This window comes from Salmo salar, chromosome ssa05 (genome assembly GCF_905237065.1).
Source record: "Salmo salar chromosome ssa05, Ssal_v3.1, whole genome shotgun sequence".
In the NCBI taxonomy this organism is placed as follows: Eukaryota; Metazoa; Chordata; class Actinopteri; order Salmoniformes; family Salmonidae; genus Salmo; species Salmo salar.
Genome location: NC_059446.1, coordinates 42,803,284 through 42,826,655, shown reverse-complemented (window position 1 = coordinate 42,826,655; position 23,372 = coordinate 42,803,284). Strand labels below are relative to the sequence as shown.

The window sequence follows — 23,372 nt, the reverse complement described above, 5'->3', positions numbered from 1 at the left end:
AGCGCTGCGCACATGCACAAAACTTGGTCTAATTTACTTGAAACAAAAGTCTACTGAAGTGAAATGTTGTCCTTTTGTTTCTTGACTATTTACATTGTTTCAAATTAAATCAAACTTTATTTACCACATGCGCCGAATACAACAAGTGTAGACTTTACTGTGAAATGCTTACTTACAAGCCCTTAACCAACAGTGCAGTTCAAGAAGAAGAAAATATTTACCAAGTAGGCTAAAGTAAAAAGTAATAATAAAAAGTAACACAATAAGAATAACAATAACGAGGCTATATACAGGGGGCACCGGTACCGAGTCAGTGTGCAGAGGTACAGGCTAGTTGAGGTAATTTGTACATGTAGGTGGGGGCGAAATGACTATGCATAGATAACAAACAAACAGAGAGAAGCAGCAGTGTACAAGAGAGTGGGGGGTGAGGGGGGTTTCAATGTAAATTGTCTGGTGGCGATTTTTTATGAATTGTTCAGCAGTCTAATGGCTTGGGGGTAGAAGCTGTTGAGGAGCCTTTTGGTCTTAGACTTGGCACTCGGGTACCGCTTGCCGTGCGGTAGCAGAGAAAACAGTCTATAACTTGGGTGACTGGAGTCTCTGACAATTTTATGGGCTTTCCTCTTACATACCTATTATATACGTCCTGGATGGCAGGAAGCTTGGCCCCAGTGATGTACTGGGCCGTTCCCACTACCCTCTGTAGCACCTTACGGTCAGATGCTGAGCAGTTGCCCTACCAGGCGGTGATGCAACCGGTCAGGATGCTCTCGATGGTGCAGCTGTTGAACCATTTATGGATCTGGGGGCCCATGCCAAATCTTTTCAGTCTCCTGTGGGGGAAAGGAGTTTGTCGTGCCCTTTTCACAACTGTCTTGGTATGTTTGGACCATGATAGTTCATTGGTGATGTGGACACCAAGGAACTTGAAACTCTCGACCCGCTCCACTACAGCCTGTTCGCCCCGCCTTTTCCTGTAGTCCACGATCAGCTCCTTTGTCTTGCTCACATTGAGGGAGAGGTTGTTGTCCTGGCACCTCACTGCCAGTTCTCTGACCTCCTCCCTATAGGTCGTCCCATCGTTGTCGATAATCAGGCCTACCACTGTTGTGTCGTCAGCAAACTTAATGATGGTGTTGGAGTCGTGTTTGGCCATGCAGTCGTGGGTGAACAGGGAATACAGGAGGGGACTAAGTACACACTCCTGAGGGGGCCCAGTGTTAAGGGTCAGCGTGGCAGACGTGTTGTTGCCTACTCTTACCACCTGGGGGCGGCCCATCAGGAAGTCCAGGATCCAGTTGCAGAGGGAGGTGTTTAGTCCCAGAGTCATTAGCTTAGTGATGAGCTTCGTGGGCACTATGGTGTTGAACGCTGAGCTGTAGTCGATGAATGGCATTCTCACATAGGTGTTCCTTTTGTCCAGGTAAGAAAGGACAGTGTGGAGTGCGATTGAGATTGCGTCATCTGTGGATCTGTTGGGGCGGTATGCGAATTGGAGGGTCTAGAGTGTCTGGGAGGATGCTGTTGATGTGAGCCATGACCAGCCTTTCAAAGCACTTCATGGCTACCAATGTGAGTGCCATGGGACGGTAATCTTTTAGGCAGGTTACCTTCGCTTCCTTGGGCACAGGGACTATGGTGGTCTGCTTGAAACATGTAGGTATTACAGACTCGGTCAGGGAGAGGTTGAAAATGTCAGTGAAGACACTTGACAGTTGGTCCGTGCATGCTTTGAGTACACGTCCTGGTAATCCGTCTGGCCCAGCGGCTTTGTGAATGTTGACCTGTTTAAAGGTTTTGTTCACATCGGCTACCGAGAGCGTTATCACACAGTCATCCAGAACAGCTGGTGCTCTCGTGCATGCTTCAGTGTTGCTTGCCTCGAAGCGAGCATAAAAGGCATTTAGCTTGTCTGGTATGCTCGCATCACTGGGCAGCTCGCATCTGGGTTTCAAGTTTCAGTTTCAAGCCATACCACATCCGACGAGCGTCAGAGCCGGTGTAGTAGGATTCAATCTTAATCCTGTATTGACGCTTTGCTTGTTTGATGGTTCGTCTGAGGGCATAGAGGGATTTCTTATAAGTGTCCAGATTAGTCTCCCGCTCCTTGAAAGCGGCAGCTCTAGCCTTTAGCTCGATGTGGATGTTGCCTGTAATCCATGGTTTCTGGTTGGGATATGTACGTACAGTCACTGTGGGGACGACATCATCGATGCACTTATTGATGAAGCCGATTACTGAGGTGGTGTATTCCTCAATGCCATTTGATGAATCCCGGAACATATTCCAGTCTGTGCAAGCAAAACAGTCCTGTAGTGTAGCATCCGCGTCATCTGACCACTTCCGTATTGAGCTGGTACTTCCTGCTTTAGGTTTTGCTTGTAAGCAGGAATCAGGAGGATAGAATTGTGGTCAGATTTGCCAAATGGAGGGCGAGGGATAGCTTTGTATGCATCTCTGTGTGTGGAGTAAAGGTGGTCTAGGATTTTTTTCCCCCCTAGCCACCATGCTTCTACACCTGCATTACTTGCTGTTTTGGGTTTTAGGCTGGGTTTCTGTACAGCACTTTGAGATATCAGCTGATGTAAGAAGGGCTATATAAATACATTTGATTTGATTTGATGTGACATGCTGGTAAAAAAAATTGTAAAATTGATTTAAGTTTGCCTGCATTAAAGTCACCGGCCACTAGGAGCTCCGCTTCTGGGTTAGCATTTTCTTCTTTGCTTATGGCCTTATAGAGTTGGTTGAGAGCAGTCTTAGTGCCAGCATCACTTTGTGGTGGTAAATAGACGGCTACGAATAATACAGATGAGAACTCTCTTGCTAGATAGTGTGGTCGACAGCTTATCGTGAAGTACTCTACCTCAGGCGAGCAATGCCTCGAGACTTCTTTAATATTGGACATTGTGTACCAGCTGTCATTAACAAAAGACACACACCCCCACCCCTCATCTCACCAGAGGTAGCGTCTCTGTTCTGCCGGTGCATGGAAAATACCCCCAGCTCTCTATTGTCCGTTTCTTCGTTCAGCCACGTCTCGGTGAAACATAAGATGTTACAGTTTTTAATGTCCCGTTGGTAGGATAATCTTAATAGTAGGTCATCAATTTTATTTTCTAACGATTGCACATTAGCAAGGAGAATGGAAGGCATTGGGAGTTTACTCGCTAGCCTCCGGCTTCTCAGAAGGATCTCCGATCTGCGTCCCCTTTTCCGGCGTCTTTTCTTCACACAAAAGGCGTGGATCTGGGCCTGTTCCAGTGAAAGCAGGATATTCTTCTCGTCAGACTCGTTATAGGAAAAAGTTTCTTCTAGTCCGCAGTGAGTAATCACTTTTCTGATGTCCAGAAGTTCTTTTCGGTCATAAAAGACGGTAGCAGCAACATTATGTACACAATAAGTAAAAAAATAAGTTACACAAAACACACAAAAAATAACAAAATTGCACAATTGATTGGAACAATGTAAAATGTCAGCCATGCTCTTCGGCGGCATCTTTGGTTCACAAGCTAGGTTATTTTTCTATGTTTGAGTTTCAGCTGCTAGGGAAGAGAAGACAAGTACTCTATGTACTAGTCAGACTCAATCTCACAGGCACAAATGTGACTCGATTTGCATTACCACAGTAGTAACCTCCCACCGTTAAAGGGCAGGTGACATTTTTGATAGTTTGGTTAAAAGACTCAGTTTACAAAAAATGAAATTAAACAATATACCATATTACTTCTTATTAGTAATACATGTATTGTTTTAGAAACATTACCAATCATGCTAATCTGTTGTTTTTTTTGTGTGTAATTTTTGCAAAAAAAAGTTAATTTTATGCCCTGGTTTTTATTAAATTCACAATTTACCGCTCTCACGTGCACATTTCTGCCCAATATAAACCAACAATGTCCTACCTTTTTGTAGCATTTCTGACAATGCTAAAATATTTTCTGCCGAATCTCAAGAGTTCTTAAACCAGGTGCAACTCAGTTGCTGCTCAACAGTAACAGCTAGCTAGTAGATGGAAAAGGAAGGTAGCTAGCTAGAAGGTAGGTATAATTTTCTATGGAAAGTTTTTCATATGGCTGAAGTCATCTGTGTAAACTGCTGATCTGGACACTTGTGTGTAATCAGAGCACAAACAAATAAGCTAGCAAACGTCCTCGGCTGCTTTTATAGCCAGTTAGATACACCAAACTTTGGGAACTTTGGGAAAACTGTCACGCTGCTAATTTATAATAAATGCACACACCAGAACAGATGTGTTGATCATAATGATCATTGTTTGCTTGCGCAACCTGTGCCAGTCAAATGAAAACACCATGCTTGCTAACTTGGTTAGCTATGTAATAAAATGTTTTAGACAAAACATTTTTACCAAGCAAGAGAAATAAACATTCAATCAGTACTGAGTGAATGAACAAAACATTTTGCAACAAACGTGTACTGTCATCATCAGACTGTCCATTTAAATAGAGTCAAGTTGCCATATCTATAACAGGGTTTGTAGCGCAATGGTTAGAGTTACCGCCCTAAGATTTGAAGGTCTACCGGAGGGGATATTTTGACCGTTCTCTGTCATGTATAGTTTTTGACACCTCTTTCCTGACACAAACACTGATGCGCACACGCATGGTGTGTGCTTATTTTAATGTATTAGTTGTCTCTTAAAAGCGCCTTTGGGTTCATTGAGTGGCAAGGGACAGGGAGTGTGATGTGTATTAGTACTAGTGCACGCATCTTGCTACTACAGAGGAGAGAACGTGGAGAGACCATCTCTCAAACTTTCAAGGACAGCGTCGTTGCCCTCATCCGTCAGATGCACGCCATCCCTACGTTACATGATAAGTTGACAGGTTGTAAACATTTCTTATTTTCAGAAGCTAAGACATTTGTTAAACCAGCCCATGTGGAGCTGACAAACGACTTACGCGTATTCATATGCACACAGTACATCGCACACTATCAGTAGCACTTATGTATGTTCTGTTCCAAATCTGTGAGTACTCCCATCTGCTTTCATATTTATACTGCCATTTATAAATGTGGGAATGTGTGCTCTTTTACTGGAGTTGGACAAGTGTGTAGAGCATTTCTAAGGACATTTGTAGCTAAAGGATTTAGAGCACCTATCCAATGTCAGATTTGTAAATATTTATTCTTAAAAGTGTTTTGTACTTGTCTAATGACTTTGTATTTTACAGGTGTTTCTCGGCAGTTTGTCATTTGTCACAGAGTTTGTATCAGGAGTTACCAAAATGGCTATTGACAAGCTGAGCCACAGGGTCAGGCAGGCTTTTTTTGTTCAAGCCCAGCGCTACCAAACCTGATTCTACTACTCAGATGTTCATCAAGACCTCAGCTGTTCATCGAGACCTTGAGTAGTAAAATCAGGTGTGGTAGAACTGGGCTTCAACAAGAAAGCCTGCAGAACCCTGTAGCTCTTCAAAAGCAATTGTGGCCATCCCTGAATTGTATGTACAAAGTTTACTATATCTGATGAATGTATGTTTGATTCTAAATTTATATTTTGTAATAACTCACTGTTGTTTACAGGTAATGTAGTAGAAGCCCTTTCCTCAGTAAACTTTAAAGTGTATTTTCATGTAAATAGATGATAGCGTACCTCATCACGCTGATGTCCGGGAGGGCTCTCGCCTGGGCTACGGCAGTATGGGAACAGCAGTCGGGCGTATGTTTCAGTCTGGAGGAGTTCATCGTGGCGGTGAAGAAAGTTTTCGATGCTCCATTGTCCGGGAGAGAGGCTGCCCGGAAGTTACTCCAGCTTCGGCAAGACTCCCACAGTGTGGCATACTATGCGGTGGATTTCCACACATTGTCAGCTGACAGTGCCTGGAACCTGGAAGCGCTGTTCGACATGTTCCTGCACGGAGTATCGGAGGAAGTAAAGGACGAGCTTGCAGCCCGGGAACTACCGACGGATCTCCACTCGCTCATCGCCTTGACCATTCGGATCGATGGGCGACTACGGGAGCAAGGGAAGGAGAGGAGGTTCGATTTAACTCGCCTGCCCAAGGCTTCCACCTCGCCTCTGAGACATGCTGGAAGTCCCCGACGGCTCCATTGCCGAGAGAATCCGAGGCTCCCCGAGATCCCCCGAGAGTCTCCGAAGTCTGCCAATTCACCTCTTCCCGAACCGATGCAACTAGGCAGAGCTAGGCTGTCCCCAGCCGAACGGCTATACAGGCTTCACACGAAGAGTTGCCTGTATTGCGGGACTACTGGTCATTTCATGGCCACCTGTCCACTAAAAGACCAGGCTCACCGGTAGGAGTGAGTACTCTGGTGGGCCATATGGAGAACTTTTCCTCTCTCCTTACTGGCATCCCTTTTCATGCCATCTTGCTGTGGGGGAACCAGTCACAATCTCTTCGGGTACTCATCAACTCTGGGGCCGATGAGAGCTTTATGGACACTACCCTGGCATCCGATCTGGACATCCCCACTCAGCCCCTGTCAATTTCCATGGACGTTAGCACGCTGGACAGGCGCTCTATCGACCAGGTCACCCACAATACCACCCCCATCAACCTATGTGTGTCAGGGAACCACAGTGAGACGATCTAATTCATGTTTATTAAGTCTCCTCAGGTTCCCGTGGTATTGGGATTATCTTGGCTCCAGCGACACAATCCCCTTATTGACTGGTCTTCTGGTGCCATCGTGGGCTGGAGCCCGTTCTACCATGCTCATTGCCTGAAGTCAGCATAGCCTGCCCCAGGACGTCTTCCTGGGGGCTCGGAAGTTGCCCAGGACTTCTCCGCCATTCCCGCTGAGTACCAGGACCTCCAGGAGGTGTTTAGTAAGGCCCAGGACACTTCGCTTCCACCGCACCGACCCTATGATTGCGGGATCAACCTTCTCTCAGGCACCACTCCACCCCGGGAATGACTGTACTCTCTGAGGACTCCCTAGCTGCAGGGTTCATCCCTCCTTCTGCTTCCCCTGCGCCCGTGCATCGCCTACCTGGACCTCAACAACATCACGGTGAAGAACCGCTACCTGCTACTACTCATCTCCTTGGCCTTTGAGCCACTCCAGGGGGCCACCGTGTTCTCCAAGCTGGACCTACGGAATGCCTACCACCTGGTGTGGATACGGGAAGGGGACGAGTGGAAGACTGCCTTCAACACGGCCAGTGGTCACTACGAGTATCTGGCATGCCATTTGGTCTTACCAACACCCCTGCTGTATTCTAGGCTCTGGTGAATGATGTTCTCCACGACATGTTGAACCGGTTCATCTTCGTCTACCTCGACGACATCCTTGTTTGCTCCCGCTCTTCCCAAGAACACGTGCTCCACATCCGACAGGTTCTCCCGACGCCTCCTGGAGAACCAGCTTTTTGTGAAAGCAGAGAAGTACGAAATCCATTGCTCCACCATCCTCTTCCTAGGTTACATCATCGCTGCAGGGAGTGTACAGATGGATCCCGGGAAGGTGAGAGCAGTGGTAGATTGGCCCCAGCCTATGTCCAGAATGCAACTGCAACATTTCCTGGGATTTGTCAACTTTTATCGCCGCTTTATCCGGCGTTACAGCACCCTGGCTTCCCCCCTGTCTGCACAGGCCGATGCTTCAGATGTCAGAGAGGGGGCTGTACTGTCCCAGCGTTCTCACCTGGACCTCAAGTTACATCCCTGCGCCTTCTTCTCCCATCACCTAAACGTCACGGAGAGGAACTACGATGTGGGGAATCGTGAGCTTCTCCCGGTGAAGATGGCGTTGGAGGAGTGGAGGGCACTGGCTGGAGGGGGCAGAACATCTGTTCATTGTGTGGACAGACCACAAGAACCTGGAATATCTCCGCAACGCCAAGCGTCTCAATTCCAGTGAAGCTAGGTGGGCCCTGCTTTTCACCTGGTTCAACTTCTCCCTCTCATACCGACCGGTATCCAAGAATGTCAAGCCGGATGCGCCGTCACGCCGTTATAGCCCCGCGGCTACACCCACGGAACCCGAGGCCATCCTTCCCACCTCATGCCTGGTGACGGCACTCAACTGGGGAATAGGGAAGCATGTTCGTGAGGTGCAGAGTTCCCAGCCGTACCCAAGGGGGGGCCCAGATAACCGGATGTTTGTTCCTGGTGCTGTCCGCTCCTCGGTCCTGGAGTGGGCCCACTCCTCCAAGCTTGCCTGCCACCAAGGCTCCCGTCAGACCCTGGCCTTTGTGTGACAATGTTTTTGGTGGCCTACCATGGTTCCTGACATCCCCGCATTCGTCGCAGCATGCACGATCTGTGCGCGGTACAAGACTCCCCGGCAAGCTCCGGCTGGTCTCCTTCGACCTCTGCCTGTTCCTCACCGTCCCTGGTCTCACATATCCCTGGACTTTGTCACGGGTCTCCCCCTGTCTGATGGCAACACCGCCATCTTGACAGTAGTGCACCGGTTTTCCAAAACCGGCCACTTCGTTCCTCTCCCCAAGCTACCCTCTGCCGAAGAGACGGACTATCTCATGGTGCAGCACGGCTTCCAGATCCATGGACTCCCAATGGACATGGTCTCCGACCGGGGTCCTCAGTTCTCGTCCCTGTTCTGGAAGGCGCTCTGCACACTCATTGGGTTGTCGGCCAGTCTGTCCTTCGGGTTCCATCCCCCAGTCCAACGGCCAGTCGGAGCGAGCCAACCAAGACCTGGAGACGACTCTTCGCTACCTGGTCTCCGCCAACCCCACCACCTGGAGCCAGCAACTAGTGTGGGTCGAATATGCCCGCAACACCCTTCCTTGCTCTGCCATGGGTCTCTCACCCTTTGAGTGTTCCCTAGGTTATCAGCCCCCGCTCTTCCCGGAGCAAGAGGAAGAGGTCGGCATACCCTCAGCCCAGATGTTTGTCCACTGCTGTCGTCATACCTGGAAGACATCCCGGTCGGCTCTTCTCAAGACCACCTCAAGGTATCAACGACAAGTGGACCGCCACCGGACCCCAGCTCCCCGGTATCGTCTCGGGCAGAGGATATGGCTGTCCACCCGAGATCTGCCCCTCCGGGTGGAGTCCCGCAAACTTTCCCCCCGGTTTATCGGGCTTTTCCCCATCTACAAGACCATTAGCCCCTCTGCTGTTCGTCTTCTGTTGCCCCGTACCCTCCGTATACATCCCACTTTTCATGTGTCTAGGATCAAACCAATGTCTCACAGCCTTTTGTCTCCTGTTTCCACGCCCACCCCTCTCCCCCGTTTCATTGACGGCCAACCGGAGTACACGGTGAGGCATCTCCTGAAGGTTCGACCTTGGGGCAGGGGATTCCAGTACCTGTTGACTGGGAGAGTTATGGCCTGGAGGAGAGGTTCTGGGTCCCCACCAGGGACATCCTGGACACAGGCCTCATCGCTGATTTTCAACGCCGGCACCTCGGTCAACCAGGTATGCGTTCAGGTAGGACGCCAGGAGGCACCCCTAGAAGGGGGGGGGTGGTACTGTCACACCCTGATCTGTTTCACCTGTCTTTGTGCTTGTCTCCACCCCCCTCCAGGTGTTACCCATATTCCCCATTACCCCCAGTGTATTTATACCTGTGTTCTGTCTGTTGCCAGTTTGTTTTGTTCGTCAAGCCTACCAGCGTTTTCCCCCTTGCTCCTTTCTTTTTCTAGTTCCTGTATTCTAGTTTTCCCGGTTTTGACCATTCTGCCTGCCCTGACCCTGAGCCTGCCTGCTGTTCTGTACCTTGTCACCCCACCCTGGATTATTGACCTCTGCCTGCCCTGACCCCGAGACTGCCTGCTGTTCTGTACCTTATGGAATCTGATCTGGATTACTGACCTCAGCCTGCCCTTGACCTGTCGTTTTGCCTGCCCCCTGTTCTAGTAATAAACGTTTGTTACATTGACACTGTCTGCATCTGGGTCTTCTCCTGAAACGTGATAGTTGTATAATCACCTTCCGGTGTAAAAACCATGAAAATTTAAAAAGGGAGCATTGGTTTGAAGACAAAAAAGAAAGGAAATTCACCCATTCTCTACCAAGGTTTTCCAGCACACAGCTTTGACCTACTACAGTAGCTATGTTGGTCTTATGTACTTCCAACACAGGAGGTTGGTGTCACCTTAATTGGGAGGACGGGCTTGTGGTAATGGCTGGAGCGGAATTGGTGGAATGGTATCAAATACACCAGCCATTATTATGATCCGTCCTCCCCTCAGCAGCCTCCACTGTCTTCCAACAATGTGTAGGCAGCTTGCTTAGGATTCAAACCTTCTCAAACAGCCTAATTCATACTCTTCAGAGGGTCATTGGACTTTACAGTGTCCTGCTATTAAAATAATATACACTGCTCAAAAAAATAAAGGGAACACTTAAACAACACAATGTAACTCCAAGTCAATCACACTTCTGTGAAATCAAACTGTCCACTTAGGAAGCAACACCGATTGACAATAAATTTCACATGCTGTTGTGCAAATGGAATAGACAACAGGTGGAAATTATAGGCAATTAGCAAGACACCCCCAATAAAGGAGTGGTTCTGCAGGTGGGGACCACAGACCACTTCTCAGTTCCTATGCTTCCTGGCTGATGTTTTGGTCACTTTTGAATGCTGGCGGTGCTTTCACTCTAGTGGTAGCATGACACGGAGTCTACAACCCACACAAGTGGCTCAGGTAGTGCAGCTCATCCAGGATGGCACATCAATGCGAGCTGTGGCAAGAAGGTTTGCTGTGTCTGTCAGCGTAGTGTCCAGAGCATGGAGGCGCTACCAGGAGACAGGCCAGTACATCAGGAGACGTGGAGGAGGCCGTAGGAGGGCAACAACCCAGCAGCAGGACCGCTACCTCCGCCTTTGTGCAAGGAGGAGCAGGCGAAGCACTGCCAGAGCCCTGCAAAATGACCTCCAGCAGGCCACAAATGTGGATGTGTCTGCTCAAACGGTCAGAAACAGACTCCATGAGGGTGGTATGAGGGCCCGACGTCCACAATTGGGGGTTGTGCTTACAGCCCAACACCGTGCAGGACGTTTGGCATTTGCCAGAGAACACCATGATTGGCAAACTCGCCTCTGGTGCCCTGTGCTCTTCACAGATGAAAGCAGGTTCACACTGAGCACGTGACAGACGTGACAGAGTCTGGAGATGCCGTGGAGAACGTTCTGCTGCCTGCAACATCCTCCAGCATGACCGGTTTGGCGGTGGGTCAGTCATGGTGTGGGGTGGCATTTCTTTGGGGGGCCGCACAGCCCTCCATGTGCTCGCCAGAGGTAGCCTGACTGCCATTAGGTACCGAGATGAGATCCTCAGACCCCTTGTGAGACCATATGCAGGTGCGGTTGGCCCTGGGTTCCTCCTAATGCAAGACAATGCTAGACCTCATGTGGCTGGAGTGTGTCAGCAGTTCCTGCAAGAGGAAGGCATTGATGCTATGGACTGGCCCGCAAGTTCCCCAGACCTGAATCCAATTGAGCACATCTGGGACATAATTTCTCGCTCCATCCACCAACGCCACGTTGCACCACAGACTGTCCAGGAGTTGGCGGATGCTTTAGTCCAGGTCTGGGAGGAGATCCCTCAGGAGACCATCCGCCACCTCATCAGGAGCATGCCCAGGCATTGTAGGGAGGTCATACAGGCACGTGGAGGCCACACACACTACTGAGCCTCATTTTGACTTGTTTTAAGGACATTACATCAAAGTTGGATCAGCCTGTAGTGTGGTTTTCCACTTTAATTTTGAGTGTGACTCCAAATCCAGACCTCCATGGGTTGATACATTGGATTTCCATTGATTATTTTTGTGTGATTTTGTTGTCAGCACATTCAACTATGTAAAGAAAAAAGTATTTAATAAGATTATTTCTTTCATTCAGATCTAGGATGTGTTGTTTAAGTGTTCCCTTTATTTTTTTGAGCAGTATATATACACCTTCCTAATATTGAGTTGCAACCCCCCCCCCCTTTTGCCCTCAGAACAGCCCCAATTCGCCGGGGAATGGACTCTACAAAGGTGTCGAAAGCATTCCACAGGGATGTTCTATAGACCTCTATATCTATATGAGTGATTGTGGCGAAAACACCACCTCCTTTTGTTATGTTAGGTACCTACTGACCAAGAAAGATGTTATGAAATATATAAAGGTCAATGGATATACAGGCAGGCAACATGAAGCAGCTCACTCAATCAAGCCTGATGGTGTTGGAAGTATTAAAGTAAAGCTTGCTTTCATATACACTGAACGAAAATATAAACGCAACATGCAACAATTTCAAAGATTTTACTGAGTTACAGTTGATATAAGGAAATCAGTAAATTGAAAAAAATACTTAGGCCCTATGGATTTCATATTACTGGGAATACATATATGCATATGTTGGTCATATGTTACCTTAAAAAATAAGGTAGGGGCGTGGATCAAAAAACCAGTCACAACCATTTGGCTCATGCAGCACGACACAACTCCTTCGCATATTTAATCAGGCTGTTGATTGTGGCCTGTGGAATGGCTGTGCAAAGTTGCTGGATATTAGCAGGAACTGGAACACACTGCCGTACACGTCAAACCAGAGCATCCCAAACATGCTCAATGGGTGACATGTCTGGTGAGTATGCAGGCCTTGGAAGAACTGGGACAGATGTCTGGCACACGGTGTATGACATCTGCCCGGTACACTGGAAACTGGGATTCATTTGTGAAGAGCACACTTCTCCAGCGTGCCAGTAGCCATCAAAGGTGAGCATTTGCACACTGAAGTCGGTTACTAGCCAAACTGCAGTCAGGTCAAGACCTTGCTGAGGACGACGAAGCATACAGATGAGCTTCCCTGAGACGGTTTCTGACAGTTGTGCAGACATTTTTCGGTTGTACAAAACCACATTTTAATCAGCTGTCTGGTCTGGTCTCAGACCATCCCACAGGTGAAGAAGCTGTATGTGGATGTAGAAACTGTCCCATTACAGAGAATATCCTAGCTCCATATATGAAATTAAGAGCATGCGTATCTGGAGCATGTCTACTCATTTTATCAAATAAAATGTCAGATATCCGGAAATATATAGATCCCCTGATATTGACCCTTTTCGCCAAGTGTAGGATTGAAGAAGTATTCAGGTAGATGTCACTCAATAGAGATGAGAAAGGTATCAGAGTGACTGAAGAAGACCTATGGGAAGTGGATATGGGACCTTAACATCATGAATAGCGTGATTAAGAGTTAGGTAGGAGGACAGCAGGAATGCATGCAGGGGTCACTACTAGTGAGGAGTGACTGGGTGAGTGTTTGACTGAGAAGAGTGGGAGTGAGAAACACTGGGGTAAACCAGAGGTAAACAGGGGGATTGTTTACTTAGCTCTGTTTACCAAGCCCTCCTCTTGTCTCCTCTGACTCCAACTGCATAATCTCTCATCGGTGATAAGGAACCTGAATTCCACACACTAGACCGAGATCTGGCATTTTTTGGTCTAACCCCCCTCCGCCATGCCAGGATATGAGTACAGAGATAAGCAGGGTTGCTCTCTGAATGAGTTAATTGCTACAGATCAAATTCAAGATGGAGGGCACCTTGGCAGGAACTTATTTGAGTTCAAGACGAAATACCAGGATGAGTGCTCAGAGCATTCACTGACCAGGTGGAAAGTGTCTTCACTGACATTATTTGTATTTATTTTTATTTATTTACCCCCTCTTTCTCCCCAGTTTCAATCTTGTCTCATTTCTGCAACTCCCCAACGGGCTCGGGAGGCAAAGGTCGAGTCATGCGTCCTCCGAAACATTACCCGCCAAAACCGCGCTTCTTAACACCCGACTGCTTAACCCGGAAGTCAGCCGCACCAATATGTCGGAGGAAACACTGTTCACCTGACGACCGAGTTCAGCCTGCAGGTGCCCGGCCCGCCACAAGGTGTCGCTAGAGCGCCATGGGCCAAGTAAAGCCCGCCGGCCAAACCTTCCCCTAACCCGGACGCCGCTTGGCCATATGTGGACCGCAATATAGGACTCCCGAACACGGCCGGTTGTGATACAGCCTGGGATCGAACCCCGGTCTACAGTGACGCCTCTAGCATTGCGGTTCAGTGCCTTAGACTGCTGTGCCTCTCGGGAGGCCCAGCCTTCACTGACATTTTCAACCTATCCTTGACCCATTCTGTAATACCAACTTGTTTCAAGCAGACCACCATAGTCCCTGTGCCCAAGAATGCCAAGTTAACCTGCCTAAATGACTATCGCCCAGTAGCACACACATCTATAGCCATGAAATGCTTTCAATGGCTCACATCAACACCATTCTCCCAGACACCCTGGACCCACTCCAATTTGCATACCGCCCCAACAGATCCACAGCTGATGCAATCTGTATTGCAGTCCACACTGCCCTCACCCACTTGGACAAAGGGAATACGTATGTAAGAATGCTGTTCATTGACTACAGCTCAGCATTCAACCACATAGTTCACTCCAAGCTCATCACCAAGCTCAGGACCCTCGGACTGAACACCTCCCTCTGCAACTGGATCCTGGACTTCCTGATGGGCCGGCCCCAGGTGGTGAGGGTAGGCAACAACACGTCCGCCACGCTGACTATCAACACTGGGGCCCCTCAGGGGTGTGTGCTTAGTCCCCTCCTCTACTCCCTGTTCACTGACGACTGCCTTGTTGCTTGTTTAGTGTGTTCCAATTTTCCCCGAAGTGATTTGATTCTATGGATTCTTCAATCACATTGAGCTGTTTTCTGACATGCTGTTTCTTCTTTTTTCTTAGTGTATTTCTGTTTTAGTGTTTCCTCTCTCTCTTGCTCTCGCTCTCTCTCTCTCTCTCTCTCTCTCTCTCTCTCTCTCCCCCCTCATCTCAAAGCTCTGCTACTTATTTTACCATAATAATTTATCTAGGCAGAGCGCTGTCGAGGTCCGTTTGAAGCTCTCCGTACGACACCAGCCCAGCGCTCTTCCTCGTGACTCTGGCGAGGCTGCCTCGGCTTCAAAGCTCTCTGAGGCTGCGGTTCTAGGGAGGCCTCCCTTCCCCATAAATCCTCCTTGAATTCAAAAACCTCTATCAAGATGTCTAAAACAGAGTGTGCCACGAGCAGACAAGCACAGTGAAGCTTTACAGTGATCCCTGGTTATCCATAGGTTAGGGGTCCTCCCTCTGTCTTACACAGATTAAATGTCTTGGATGGTTCCAGCTATTGTGATTAGATTCCCTTGAACTGCACTACAAGACCATGGTGCTTACCTACGGAACAGCAAGGGGAACTTCCCCTCCCTACCTTTAGTCTATGCTCAAACCCTACACCCCAACCCGAGCACTCCATTCTGCCACCTCAGGTCCCTTTGGCCATCCCACCCCTATGGGAGGGCAGCTCCCGCTCACCCAGTCTAAGCTCTTCTCTGTCCTGGCACCCCAATGGTGGAACCAGCTTCCCCCAGAAGCTAGGACAGCAGTGTCCCTGCCCTACTTCTGAAAACATCTAAAACCCTACCTCTTCAAAGAGTATCTTAAATAATCCTCCTCACCTCGACTCCCCAACCCCCCCCAAAAAAATAGCACTTGATCCCCCCCCCCAGCTCTGACTCTACTTAAGATGAATGCACTAACTGTAAGTCGCGCTGGATAAGAGCGTCTGCTAAATGACTAAAATGTAAATGTAAAATATAAATTGTTTTTATTGATGCCGTTACTTGTCTGGAATAATATGCTGTTGTATGCTGTAGGTCGTGGCACTGGGAGGTCTGTCTGTCAGGGTATTTGCCATTCAAAGTCCCATCTGCGGTTGGAGTTAGGGTTCTCAGCTCGTCAGCTCAACAACCAGCATATACAGGTCTGTCTTTGGATCTCTTATATTTAGATTAAAGCAACTGGGGAAGACTTTCAGAGGAAATTTAACAAGACAAATGAGGAAAGAAGAGAGAGGTCAAGCCTGACATTAATTTCAGATCAATGCTGCTACACATCTGTGTGAGTGTGTGTTTGTGTGCGTCTGTGTGTGTGTCACTCCATGATCCTTCCACGCTTAGACCACCCTGTCACTATTGGACAGAGAACACCCTGCAGTGTGTTTAAGTTCAGAAAGCAAGCAGTGGACTTGGTGGGATGCAGCAGTCAGAGCCCTCTGTTTTATTAGATTTCAATAAGGATGGAGGCTGTTTATATTATTTCCAGAGCTGGAGCAGTGGTCTAGGAGCAGGAGTCTATAAGCAGGGGTCTAGGAACAGGGCTCTATGAGCAGGGGTCTAGGAGCAGGGCTCTATAGAAGGAAGGAGCTGCCTTTGTGGAGCCAGTGGTCAGTCAGGTCACTCTCTGAGTCTCAGTCCAGCTGGAGCAATAAAGGAACCTACTACAATTTATTTTTACAGAAAGTTTGAAAAAATAGATACAATCTTGCTACCATGGAAAGGTAAATACTGTCTATTTGTGGAAAAATCACCCTGATTTAATTCCTTAGTCATTCCCAGTTTACCTATTTACTTATTGCCCTGCCATGCAGAACTATTTGTATTTGAAATTATTTGTGCAATAAAGATTTAACTTTATTTGGAATGGCAAGCCAGGCAAAATAAAATGTGCTTATTTCTATAATGAATATGAGTTCGGGGGGCTAAAATTATTAAATATTAAATCATTAAACCTCTCACTAAAAGCATCAGTCATACAAAAGTTATACTTAAACCCAGACTGGTTCTCCAGTAGATTGATAAGAATGGCTCATCCCTTGTTCAATAATGGCCCTTTTCCCTTTATCCAGATTACAACCTCTCACTTTCAGTTAATTGAAAACTTTTTCAAAATATCGCCCTTTTATAAAACAAGCCATACAAAGCTGGTTGCAATTCCAGTTTCATCCTCCAGAAAAGACAGAACAAATAATATGGTTAAATTCAAATATACTAATTGATTAAAAAAAACATTCTTTATGGATTCTTTTTTTTAAGGAATTATCTTTGTTAATGATATTATGAGTAGAAAAGGGGGAGTTATGTCACGTGCAGTTAACAAACATATAGTATATGGAAATGTTTGCTCTATCCAAAATTACAACCAACTGATTGGTTGGCATTACCACAAAAATGGAGGAGGCAAGTGGAAACAGCAGAAGGTCGGGAACTTGTTTGTTTGCCCTTTATTAAAGACCAAAATTGACAACAATATTCTTTTCATAAATAAAAAAATATAGCAGTTTTACTTGAGGACCAAAATGTTGACCGCGGGACAATACAGGTTGCAAAATACTTGGGAAGAGATTTTTGATGTGCCGATTCCGTGGCATGTGGTTCATGAACTGATATGCAAAACAATACTTGATTCAAAACGTAAGAGTTTTTCCATTTAAATTATTATACAAAATTCGTGCCACAAACAGAACATTATGTGTATGGGGCATACAACCATGTCAGCTCTGCAGATTTTGCTATGAAGAGACAGAATCATTAGATACATTATTTTGGTATTGCCTCTATGGAGCTTCTTCCTGGTCACAGGTTCAGAATGGCTGAAAAATCACAACATTTATCTAAAAAATTTGCCATAAAAATAGCACTGGAGATTTGGAAACCATAGTCAATCAATCAACAATATAAAAATACTTTTAGTGAAAATATTTAACTTACAACTGTAGATACAATGCGATTAGACAGGTTCAGAAGTTATGTGAAACATCATTTAAAAAGTATGGCAAATGTGTATATGTGTAAAAAAGACAACATCCCCTCCTCTCACACACCACACTGCCCTTATTCATTATCTCAGTAAATGGGTTGCTCCCTAATTTGAAATGTGTCTAGTTCTCTCATGATTTTGGTGGGTCTAATTGGGTTGCTGTCCTGAGCTCTGTGGGACCTGTTTGTGTTTGTGAACAGAGCCCCAGGACCAGCTTGCTGAGGGGACTCTCCTCTAAGTGAATAAAATTGTATTTGTCACATGCGCTGAATATAACAGGTGTGAAATGCTTACTATGACTTGGGTGACTGGAGTCTTTCACAATTTTTTGGGCCTTCCTCTGACACCGCCTAGTATATACAGTTGAAGTCGGAAGTTTACATACACCTTAGCCAAATACATTTAAACTCAGTTTTTCACAATTCCTGACATTTAATCCTTGTAAAAATTCCCTGTCTTAGGTCAGTTAGGATCACCACTTTATTTTAGGATTGAGGTCAGGGCTTTGCGATGGCCACTCCAATACCTTGACTTTGTTGTCCTTAAGCCGTTTTGCCAAAACTTTGGAAGTATGCTTGGGGTCATTGTCCATTTGGAAGACCCATTTGCGACCAAGCTTTAACTTCCTGACTGATGTCTTGAGATGTTGCTTCAATATATCCACATCATTTTCCTTTCTCATGATGCCATCTATTTTGTGAAGTGCACCAGTCCCTCTTTCAGCAAAGCACCCCCACAACATGATGCTGCCACCCCCGTACTTCACGGTTGGGATGGTGTTCTTCGGCTTGCAAGCCTTCCCCTTTTTCCTCCAAACATGGCGATGGTCATTATGGCCAAACAGTTCTATTTTTGTTTCATCAGACCAGAGGACATTTCTCCAAAAAGTACGATCTTTGTCCCCATGTGCAGTTGCAAACTGTAGTTTGGCTTTTTTAGGGCGGTTTTGGAGCAGTGGCTTCTTCCTTGCTGAGCGGCCTTTCAGGTTATGTCGATAAAGGACTCGTTTTACTGTGGATATAGATACTTTTGTACCTGTTTCCTCCAGCATCTTCATAAGGTCCTTTGCTGTTGTTCTGGGATTGATTTGCACTTTTCACACCAAAGTACGTTCATCTCTAGGAGACAGAACGCGTCTCTTTCCTGAGCGGTATGACGGCTGCGTGGTCCCATGGTGTTTATACTTGTGTACTATTGTTTGTACAGATGAACGTGGTACCTTCAGGTGTTTGGAAATGCTCCCAAGGATGAACCTGACTTGTGGAGGTCTACAATTTTTTTTCTGAGGTCTTGGATGATTTCTTTTGATTTTCCCATAATGTCAAACAAAGAGGCACTGAGTTTGAAGGTAGGCCTTGAAATACATCCACAGGTACACCTCCAATTGACTCAAATTATGTAAATTAGCCTATCAGAAGCTTCTAAAGCCATGACATCATTTTCTGAAATTTTCTAAGCTGTTTAAAAGGCACAGTCAACTTAGTGTATGTAAACTTCCGGAACAGCTGGTGCTCTGATACATTCTTCAGTGTTGCTTGCCTCGAAGTGAGCATAAAAGGCATTTAGCTCATCTGGTAGGCTCGCGTCACTGGGCAGCTCGCGGCTGGGTTTCCCTTTGTAGTCCATAATAGTTTGCATCCGACGAGTGTCAGATCCGATGTAGTACGATTCAATCATAGTCCTGTATTGACACTTTGCCTGTTTGATGGTTTGTCTGAGGGCATAGTGAGATTTCTTATAAGCGTCCGGCTTAGTGTCCTGCTCCTTGAAAGCGGCAACTCTAGCCTTTAACTCGGTGGGGATGTTGCCTGTAATCCATGGCTTCTGATTGGAATAAGTTTGCCTGCATTAAAGTATCCGGCCACTAGGAGCGCCACTTTTGTATGAGCATTTTCTTGTTTGCTTTTTGGCCTTATACAGCTCGTTGAGTGCGGTCTTAGTGCCAGCATCGGTTTGTGGGGATAAATAGACGGCTACAAATAATATAGATGAGAACTCTCTTGGTAGATTGTGTGATCTACATCTTACCATGAAGTATTCTGCCAGGGCGGCAGGGTACGCTAGTGGTTAGAGCGTTGGGCTAGTAACTGAAAGGTTGCAAGTTCAAATCCCTGAGCTGAACAAGGCAGTTAACCCACTGTTCCTAGGCTGTCATTGAAAATAATAATTTGTTCTTAACTGCCTAGTTAAATAAATTCTACCTCAGGCGAGCAATACCTCGAGACTTCTTTAATATTGGACATCGCGCACCAGCAGTTATTTGACAAATAGACACACACCCCTGCCCCTCATCTTACCAGATGTAGCTTCTCTATCCTGCCGATGCACGGAAAACGCAGCCAGCTCTATATCATCCATGTCGTCGTTCAGCCACGTCTCGGTGAAACATAAGATATTACATTTTTTAATGTCCCGTTGGTAGGATAGTCTTAATCGTAGATCGTCCAGTTTATTTTCCAATGATTGCACATTGGCCAATAATATGGAGGGTAGTGGTGGTTTACCTACTTGCTGGCTAATTCTCACAAGGCACCCCAGTAATGGCTTTGATATGGAAGGTTTGTGAATCACTTCCTTTCAGGTGGTTATAGAATTTAACGGCTCTTTTCTGGATTTTAATCAGTAGCGGGTATTGACCTAATTCTGCTCTACATGCATTATTTGGTGTTTTACGCTGTACACCGAAGATGGTTTTGTAGAATTCTGCATGCAGAGTAAACATTTTGTGTTTGTCCCATTTTGTGAATTCTTGATTGGTGAGCTGACCCCAGATCTCACAACTGTAGAGGGCAATGGGTTATATTACTGATTTAAGAATTTTTTGCCAGATTCTAATTGGGATGTCGAAATTTGTGTTCCTTTTGATGGCGTAGAAGGCCCTTCTTGCCTTGTCTCTTAGATTGTTAACAGCTTTGTGGAAGTTACCTGTGGTGCTGATATTTAGGCTGAGGCAGGTATAGTTTTTTGTGTGCTCTAGGGTAACAATGTCTAGTCGGAATTTGTATTTGTGGTCCTGACAACTGGACCTTTTTTGGAACACCATTATTTTTGTCCTACTGAGATTCACTGTCAGGGCCCAGGTCTGACAATCTGTGCAGAAGATCTAGGTGATGCTGTAGGCCCTCCTTGGTTGGGGACAGAAGAATTAGATCATCAGCAAGCAGTAGACATTTTACTTTAGATTCTAGTAGGGTGAGGCCGGGTGCTGCAGACTGTTCTACTGCGCTCGCCAATTCGTTGATATACTGTATATGTTGAAGACGGTGGGGCTCAAGCTGTCGCACCCCATGGCCCTGAGGAAAGAAATGTGTTTTTTGCCAATTTTAACCGCATGCCTTTTGTTTTTATACATGGATTTTATAATGTTGTATGTTTTTCCCCCAATACCGCTTTCCATCAATTTATATAGCAGACCCTCATGCCAAATTGAGTCAAAAGCTTTTTTGAAATCAACAAAGCATGAGAAGACTTGCTTTTGGTTTGTTTGTTTGTCAATTAGGGTGCGCAGGGTGAATACGTGGTCTGTCATACAGTCATTTGGTAAAAAGCAACATTTACATTTACTCAGGATGTCATTTTCACTGACGGAATGTAGGAGTCTGCTGTTCATTTTTATTTTATTTAACATTTATTTAACTAGGCAAGTCAATAAAGAAAAAAATCGTATTTACAATGACAGCTTACCAAAAGGTAGGCTGTCATTGGGGACATCTCCTGCGGGGACGGGGACTGGGATTAAAAATAAAATATAAAATAGAGAGACACCACAACACTACTTACAGAGAGACCTAAGACAACAACATAGCATGACAGCAACACATGAAAACACAGCATGGCAGCAACACAACATGACAACAACATGGTAGCAACACAACATGGTAGCAGGACAACATGGTAGCAGCACAAAGCATGGTACAAACATTATTGGGCACAAAGGGCAAGAAGGTAGAGACAACATTACATCATGCGAAGCAGCCACAACTGTCAGTAAGAGTGTCCATGATTGAGTCTTTGAATGAAGAGATTGAGATAAATCAGTCCAGTTTGAGTGTTTGTTGCAGCACGTTCCCGTTGCTAGCTGCAGCGAACTGAAAAGACGAGCGACCCAGGGATCTGTGTGCTTTGGGGACCTTTAACAGAATGTGACTGGCAGCTGGGTGTTGTATGTGGAGGATGAGGACTGCAGTAGGTATCTCAGATATGGGGGAGTGAGGCCTAAGAGGGTTTTATAAATAAGCATCAACCAGTGGGTCTTGCAACGGGTATACAGAGATGACCAATTTACAGAGGAGTAAACTACCAGAATTTTCCCGAGATTGCTGTTGACGCAGATCCCACGGTAGTTATTGGGGTCAAATTTGTTTCCACTTTTGTGGATTAGGGTGATCAGTCCGTGGTTCTAAATATTGGGGAAAATGCCAGATCTGAGGATAATGTTAAAGATTTTAAGTATAGCCAATTGGAATTTGTGGTCTGGATATTTTATCATTTAATTTAGGATACCATCAAAATGTTTGTATTTTGTTCTATAGTTCATTCAATGTAATTGGAGAATCCAGTGGGTTCTGGTAGTGTTAATAACTGATTTGTAATTGATCGTTTTTGAGGTTTGTTATTTTTTATAGGGCCACAACGATTGGAGAAAAGGTTTATCCATACATCTCAATTTTGAATAGATAGCTCTTTGCGTTGTTGTTTGATTAGTGTGTTCCACTTTTCCCATAAGTGGTTAGATTCTATGGATTACATTGAGCTGGTTTCTGAAGTGCTGTTCCTTCTTTTTTCTTAATGTATTTCTGTACTGTTTCAGTGTTTCACCATAGTGAAGGCTCAGGTTTTCTTGGTCTCTGTGTTTTTGGTTGGATAGGTTTCTCAATTTCTTTCTTAGGTTTTTACATTCTTCATCAAACCATTTGTCATTGTTGTTCATTTTCTGAGGTTGTCTGTTTGACATTTTGACATTTGATAGGGAAGCTGAAAGGTCAAATATACTGTTTAGGCTTTCTACTGCCAAGTTTACACCTTCACTATTGCAGTGACATTTTTGGTCTTGGAAGTTATCTGAAAGGGATTGAAATTGTTGTTGACCAATAGTGTTTTGGTAGGTTTCTACTCTACTTTGCTTCCATTTATAGCGTTTCTTAATAGTATGTAGTTTGTTCGGCTTTGATGTCTCATGATTCAGTATTTCTCTGTTCAAGAAGACTGGTTTTGTTGTGATCTAATAGAAGTGTCAGTGGGCTGACTGTGAATGCTCTGAGAGACTCTGGGTTGAGGTTGGTGAAAAAGTAGTCTACAGTACTACTGCCAAGGGATGAGCTGTGGGTGTACCTACTGTAGTTGTCCCCTCAAAGACTACCATTGACTATGTACAGACCCAGCATGCGACAGAGCTACAGGAGTTGTGGCCCATTTTTGTTGGTTGTTTTGTCATAGTTGTGTCTACCGGGGCATATTGGGGAGGGAATGCTGTTACCTCCAGGTAGGTGTTTGTCCCCCTGAGTGCTGACAGTGTCAGGTTCTTGTCCAGTTCTGGCATTTAGGTCGCCACAGACTAGTACATGTCCCTGGGCCTGGAAGTGGTTGATCTCCCCCTCTTGGATGGAGAAGCTGTCATCGTTAATGTATGGGGATTCTATTGGGGGGATGTAGGTAGCACACATGGCTCCATTTTTCTATTTTGAGATAATTTCCTTATTTATTTCTAACCAGATGAAAAATGCTCCTGTTTTGATTAATTTAATAGAGTGGGTTAGGTCTGCTCTATACCAAATTAACA

General features: G+C 45.9%; 1 protein-coding gene across 4 annotated transcripts in view; it reads left to right on the top strand.

Moving 5' to 3' along the window:
- LOC106604946 (fibroblast growth factor receptor-like 1) overlaps positions 1–23,372 on the top strand; it is a 70,508-nt gene that overhangs the window by 9,217 nt on the left and 37,919 nt on the right. Inside the window, exon 1 of one of the 4 annotated variants that reach the window (XM_014200109.2) lies at positions 3,820–9,392. The exons of 2 other annotated variants lie outside the window; for them this stretch is intronic. In XM_014200109.2, coding sequence (XP_014055584.1) covers positions 9,383–9,392 — 10 coding nt within the window. In that variant the 5' untranslated portion in view covers positions 3,820–9,382. Of the gene's footprint in view, positions 1–3,819; positions 9,393–23,372 lie in introns of those variants that run through there. One more of the 4 variants, XM_045718263.1, reaches the window with a different exon arrangement.